This window comes from Salvelinus sp. IW2-2015, linkage group LG31 (assembly GCF_002910315.2).
Source record: "Salvelinus sp. IW2-2015 linkage group LG31, ASM291031v2, whole genome shotgun sequence".
NCBI classification, from domain to species: domain Eukaryota; kingdom Metazoa; phylum Chordata; class Actinopteri; order Salmoniformes; family Salmonidae; genus Salvelinus; species Salvelinus sp. IW2-2015.
Window position 1 is genome coordinate 28955747 of NC_036870.1, and position 7073 is coordinate 28962819.

Here is a 7073-nt window from a genome sequence, read left to right on the forward strand (position 1 = left end):
GGAGGAGGACCACCTGTCTGTGAGAGGACCAGGGAAGGAGGAGGACCACTGTCTGTGAGAGGACCAGAGGGGAAGGAGGAGGACCACTGTCTGAGAGGACCAGGGTAAGGAGGAGGACCCCTGTGTGAGAGGACCAGAGAGAAGGAGGAGGACCACTGTGTGAGAGGACCAGGGTAAGGAGGAGGACCCCTGTGTGAGAGGACCAGGGGAAGGAGGAGGACCACTGTGTGAGAGGACCAGGGGAAGGAGGAGGACCCCTGTGTGAGAGGACCAGGGGAAGGAGGAGGACCACTGTCTGTGAGAGGACCAGGGGAAGGAGGAGGACCACTGTGTGAGAGGACCAGGGTAAGGAGGAGGACCACTGTCTGTGAGAGGACCAGGGTAAGGAGGAGGACCACGCTCTGTGAGAGGACCAGGAGAAGGAGGAGGACCACTGTCTGTGAGAGGACCAGGGAAGGAGGAGGACCACTGTCTGTGAGAGGACAGGGGAAGGAGAGGACCACTGTCTGAAGGACCAGGGTAGAGAGGAGGACCCCTGTGTGAGAGGACCAGGAGAAGGAGGAGGACCACTGTGTGAGAGGACCAGGAGAAGGAGGACCACTGTCTGTGAGAGGACCAGGGAAGGAGGAGGACCACTGTCTGAGAGGACCAGGTAAGGAGGAGGACCACTGTGTGAGAGGACCAGGGTAAGGAGGAGGACCCCTGTGTGAGAGGACCAGGTAAGGAGGAGGACCACTGTGTGAGAGGACCAGGTAAGGAGGAGGACCCCTGTGTGAGAGGACCAGAGAAAGGAGGAACCACTGTGTGAGAGGACCAGGGGAAGGAGGAGGACCACTGTCTGTGAGAGGACCAGGGGAAGGAGGAGGACCACTGTGTGAGAGTACCAGGGTAAGGAGGAGGACCCCTGTGTGAGAGGACCAGGGAAGGAGGAGGACCACTGTGTGGAGAGTACCAGGGTAAGGAGGAGGACCCCTGTGTGAGAGGACCAGGGAAGGAGGAGGACCACTGTGTGAGAGGACCAGGGGAAGGAGGAGGACCACTGTGTGAGAGGACCAGAAAGGAGGACCACTGTCTGTGAGAGGACCAGGAGAAGGAGGAGGACCACTGTCTTGTGAGAGGACCAGGAGAAGGAGGAGGACCACTGTGTGAGAGGACCAGCGAAGGAGGACCACTGTCTGTGAGAGGACCAGGGGAAGGAGGAGGACCACTGTCTGAGAGGACCAGGGTAAGGAGGAGGACCCCTGTGTAGGAGACCAGGAGAAGGAGGAGGACCACTGTGTGAGAGGACCAGGGTAAGGAGGAGGACCCCTGTGTGAGAGGACCAGGGTAAGGAGGAGGACCACTGTCTGAGAGGACCAGGGTAAGGAGGAGGACCCCTGTGTAGAGGAGGACCAGTGGAGACAGGAGGAGGACCACTGCTGTGAGAGGACCAGGGAAGGAGGAGGACCACTGTCTGTGAGAGGACCAGGGGAAGAGGAGGACCACTGTGTGAGAGACCAGGGGAAAGGGAGGAGGACCACTGTGTGAGAGTACCAGCGGTAAGGAGGAGGACCCCTGTGTGGAGAGGACCAGGGAAGGAGGAGGACCACTGGTGAGAGACCAGGGTAAGGAGGAGGACCCCTGTGTGAGAGGACCAGGGGAAGGAGGAGGACCACTGGTGAGAGGACCAGGGGAAGAGGAGGACCACTGTGTGAGAGGAACCAGGGGAAGGAGGAGGACCACTGTGTGAGAGGACCAGGGAAGGAGGAGGACCACTGTCTGTCTGTGAGAGGACCAGGAGAAGGAGGACCACTGTCGTGTGTGTGTGTGTGTGTGTGAGAGAGAGAGATATTCAGCTTTGCTCATAACAAACTAGAAGATGTATTATAAATAGATATTTATTATAAAGAATAATCTATGCCTTTCAGCTTCACAGTCTTTATCAGGGTGTTGCTTACTTAACTGTATAGTTACTATCTAGTCAAACCCTGCTGTCCTTACTGTATTTGAGTTGGATCTAATTGACTTGTTCAGTATGAGAGAGAGATTCTGCTTGTGGGACAAAATAAATAAAAAGATAGAAAATGTGAATTCAGGCATTCCAGCCTTCATCAAAATGTTTGTTTACATTCTCAGGCCAGCTGGGCGTATCGTTCGACACCGAGGGTGATGGGAACCCCAAACTGTGGTGTGCCCTGAGCGACGGGAAGGTGGTGGTGTTTGATGCAGCCAGCTGGTCCATGCAACAAAGCCAAGTTCAAGTAGGCTCTTCACGAGTGGTAAGGCTGTGGACGTGGAACAGGGATGAGACCGCTATTTTAAAAGAAAATGTACAATTCAAAGGGAGAAGGAAAATTCTAGAAGTATGACGAAGCAGTAGTTCTTCACTGGCCGCAGTTAGTCATCGTTCTGCTTTGACCCATTTGAACTATATTTAGTGTTTGTGTCAATTAAAATAACTCAATGGATTCTGCTGCCCCCTGGTGGTGTCTGAAATTGAAGACTTATGTTACCACACTTTCAAGTCTTGTATTCACTTGCTAATTGGAACAAATCTGAGAAAAGCCAGTGGTAATCAAGCTTGCTTCCATGGCTTAAAAAGCTTCTGGAAAGCCTGTCTGGTTTTTTACATTTTTCTAATTTAGCAGACACTCCAGAGCAACTTATGAGTGCATACATTTTCATACTGGCCCCCCGTGGAAATCAAACCCACAACCCTGGCATTGCAAGCGCCTTGCTCTACCTACTGAGCTACATGGGTTATACATCATAATGGTTAATATCTTCCCAATGTTATTTTATGTTGTTTTCTTCAGAACTGCATGCTGGGAGTGGACCGGCAGCAGGTGTGGATTGGCTCTCAGGATTCCGTCATTTACATAATCAGCACCCGCAGCATGTCCTGTAACAAGCAGCTGACGGACCACCGCAGTGAGGTCACAGGGTTGGCCCTAGGGGAACGCAGCGAGAAATACAGGTGAGGTGTGACAATGACATGCATCAAACATACAGCTACTACTGGCCTCACAGCCATTGAGAGAGCCTTCGTTTTAGGAGCCTATGATAAAGCCATCAATGAGCAGTCCCAGCTCTAAGTACAATCGATGACATCCGTTATTTACACCTGGGCTGTGTTCATTAGGCACCAAACAGAAGAAAATGGACTGAAACACAGAGCAACAATCTGAATTTGTATAAGAAATGCTCCTGTGTGTCATCCTGAACATAGCCCTGCTGATTCTTCTCTAGGGTATCAGTAACATTAGTCTTTACCGGTGTATGTATTCCCTGTTGCAGCCCCAAGGTGGCATACTCCTGCAGTGCGGAAGGTACAGTGATGGCGTGGGACGTGTCCACACTGCAGGTGAGGAAACAGTTCAGGCTCTCCTGTGACCGTCTCCAGTCCGTTCAGCTCTGCAGTGGAACCCTATGGTGCTGTAAGTACACATAAAAACATAAAAATAGTGTACTTAAAATGATGAAAATGACTTCTGGCAATACTAGACTTAAGCAATAAGGCCCGAGGAGGTGTGGTATATGRCCAATATACCACGGCTAAGGGCTGTTCTTAAGCACGACACAACGCAGAGGGCCTGGACACAGCCCTTAACTGTGGTATATTGGCCATATACCACAAATCCCAGACGTGCCTTATTGCTGTTATAAACTGGTTACCAACGTAATTGGAGCAGTAAAATAAATGTTTTGTCATACCCGTGGTATACGGTCTGATATACCATGGCTGTCAGCCAATCAGCTTTCAGGGCTCGAACCACCCAGTTTATAATACTGTATATGACAGATTGATTGTTATAATTGTGGTTGTTATTCCTCCTACGTCATTCAGGTGCCAGAGACTGCATTATGGAGGTTTGGAGAACCGGAACGTTGAATCGCAAGATCTCCCTTCCTGAACAGCTCTGTGGCTCCCCCACTGCCTTCAGCAGCTTCCTGCTCTACCAGGAGGTGACTCGTGGTTTATGTGTTTGTAGAAATATAGAAATTAAACAAGCTGAGGCTAGTACTTTTCAGAACCTACCAGGCTGGATGAAATGTTGTTTTTGAAAGGCACTGACTTTGGACCAGAATGTTACCCGGGCTAATCGTGGCCTGCTAGCCCGGCTGGCCAGTGTCATGTTTCATCCCTGCATGTATTGTATACATAGTATGTCATATTTAAGGAGTGGTGTTGTGTGCTATGTGTTCCAGAAGGAGCAGCTGTGGACGGCCTGTATAGACGTAGGAGAGCTGTGTGTGTGGCACCTCAGGGAGCTCACCAAGCCCTTCCAGAGGATCCAGTTGCCCGACTGTGCAGGTGTCACCTGCCTCATCAAGGTCAAAAACCAGGTGAGACCATCTGCAGACTGCATTGTAGACCGAAAATTAGAATGCTTCTATTCTACTCTACTGTACTTTCCATTAAAGCGCATTGCTTGATTACTCTACTGTAGTTTCCATTAAAGGGCTTGAGTACTCTACTGTAGTTTCCATTAAAGGGCTTGAGTACTCTACTGTAGTTTCCATTAAAGGGCTGGATACTCTACTGTACTTTCCATTAAAGGGCTTGAGTACTCTACTGTAGTTTCCATTAAAGGGCTTGAAGTACTTCACTGTATTTCCATTAAAGGCTTGAGAACTCTACTGTACTTTCCATTAAAGGGCTTGAGTACTCTACTGTAGTTTACCATGTAAAGGGCTGTGAGTACTCTACTGTAGTTTCCATTAAAGGGCTTGAGTACTCTACTTACTTTCCATTAAAAGCTGTGAGTACTCTACTGTATTTTCACATTAAAGGCTTGAGTACTCTACTGTAGTTTCCATAAAGGGCTTGAGTACTCTACTGTAGTTTCCATTAAAGGCTTGAGTACTCTACGTAGTTCCATTAAAGGCTGAGTACTCTACTGTCTTTCCATTAAAGGCTTGATACTCTACTGTAGTTCCATTGTAAAAGGGCTTGCGTACTCTACGTGTTTCCATTAAAGGCTTGTACTCTACTTAGTTTCCAATTAAAGGGCTTGTGACTCTACTTGTAGTTCCATTAAAGGCTTGAGTACTCTACTGTAGTGTTCCATTAAAAGGCTTGAGTACTCTACTGTAGTTCCATTAAAGGGCTGATACTCTACGTGTTTCCATTAAAGGTTAGAGTACTCTACTGTCGTTTTCCATTAAAGGGCTTTGAGTACTCTACTGTCGTTTCCATTAAAAGGACTTGCAGTTACTCTACTGTCGTTTCCATTAAAGGGCTTGTGAGTACTCTACTGTCGTTTCCATTAAAGGGCTTGACGTACTCTACTGTAATTCATTAAAGACTTGCGTACTCTACTTAGTTCCATTAAAGGTTTGAGTACTCTACTGTAGTTTCCATTAAAGGGCTTGATACTCTTACTGTAGTTTCCATCTAAAGGCTTGAGTACCTACTGTAGTTTCCATTAAAGGGGGCTTAGATACTCTACTGTAGTTTCCATTAAAGCTTGAGTACTCTACTGTAGTTTCCATTGAAGGCTTGGATTACTCTACTGTAGTTTACATTAAAGGCTTGAGTACTCTACTTAGTTTTCCATTAAAGGGCTTGAGTACTCTACTGTAGTTTCCATTAAAGGGCTTGAGTACTCTACTGTAGTTTCCATTGAAGGGCTTGAGTACTCTACTGGACTACTAGATACACTACTTACAGTTCATACTGTATTTAGGTATTCTATTATGTGAAAGTATTCATTGGTCCAAATCAGCCTTGGTTCCCCTTCCCGCTTTTCAGCTTTAAAAAGAAAATACATAATAAATCATTCATAGCGCAATGCATTCTGACATGCTGTCCATTGTCAATTTAACATGTCTTATTAAAAACAGAGATGTCTCTTATTGGTCATTAAACCACATCTTTTACCCTGTCCTGTCAGATCTGGGTTGGCGGCCGGAGCTCGGGGAAGACCAGAGGGAAGATCTACGTAGTGGATGCCCAGCGACACACGGTRGAGAAGGAGCTGGTAGCTCACACAGACTGTGTCCAGGCACTGTGCTCCGCAGAGGACCGCTATGTGCTGAGTGGGGCGGCCCGCGAGGACGGGAAGATAGCCATCTGGAAAGTGGAGTAACTGGAGTGGAAATTCAATACTGCCCCCTGGTGCCTTGGGTTCAGAACAGGGTCGTGTTCATTAGGCACCAAACGGTAGAAMATGGACTGAAACAGAGAGCGGCTACATGGGCCAATAAGAAACACACTTTTTGGTTTTCTGTTGAAAAAGATTTTGCTACATTGTGCTCTAATAACCCAGGTTATTGTGAACAGTTGGKAAATGGACTTGTGATTTTAGACTGCCTGTGGATGGATGACTGACCCAAAGACTGACYCAAAGACAAAATAAGGGGTCTTCCCCATGATTGCATGGGGTTTTTGTATTGTTGCTCATTAGACTTACAACAACTGAAGTAATTTGTCCAACCTATAGTTAAATACCTTTTTTGTTTATGTCCAGCAGTGTTAACTGCTTATTTTAATATTAACATCTGAGGAGCCTTATCTTTTTATATTGGAACTACAGTATAGATGCATGACAAGTGATTCACAACCATATGAGTATTTTACATTTAATGTATGTGGGTTTTTTGTTGTTGTTGTAAATATACMTTTTTGTATGTTTTAATACACAATACTACATGTTTGTATTGTTTACTGGTGTTATTAARAATGTATTATTAAAAATGTATGAATGAAGACTCAATTTATTTGGCTCTACATGTAACATGATACAAACTATTTTCTAAACATTTCAATGAAAAAGTGAAATATTCACCGTAAATAGTAGTTTCATGTGTACTGTATTCTGTATATGATTTTGCCACCAGGGGGCAGTATAACATCTATTAGCTTTAAATTGACATCCCAGAGCTGTCTGTAAACCCACGTCATGAGATTTGACTTCTTTGTATTGTACTGACTGAAACCAAGGTCTTTTAACATTATTTCTATATAGCAATTTGACTGTGATGCTAAAGCCAGGTGTTTTTGTATAATCTTGGGGATTATAACATTTTAACCCACTTGGCCCATATTCAATCAGATATAATAATGTGTCTGCCTTCATGCAGTACAGTCA

The 7073-nt window shown here is 46.3% G+C and overlaps 1 protein-coding gene across 1 annotated transcript in view; it reads left to right on the forward strand.

Moving 5' to 3' along the window:
* Positions 1-6681, forward strand: part of LOC111955905 (DENN domain-containing protein 3) — a 51884-nt gene extending 45203 nt beyond the window's left edge. Inside the window, exons 18-23 of the mRNA XM_070436401.1 lie at positions 2116-2258; positions 2796-2956; positions 3277-3416; positions 3827-3945; positions 4189-4326; positions 5877-6681. Of these exons, the coding sequence (XP_070292502.1) occupies positions 2116-2258; positions 2796-2956; positions 3277-3416; positions 3827-3945; positions 4189-4326; positions 5877-6071 (896 nt within the window). The 3' untranslated portion in view covers positions 6072-6681. The remainder of the gene's footprint in view (positions 1-2115; positions 2259-2795; positions 2957-3276; positions 3417-3826; positions 3946-4188; positions 4327-5876) is intronic.
* The last annotated feature ends 392 nt before the right edge of the window (positions 6682-7073 follow it).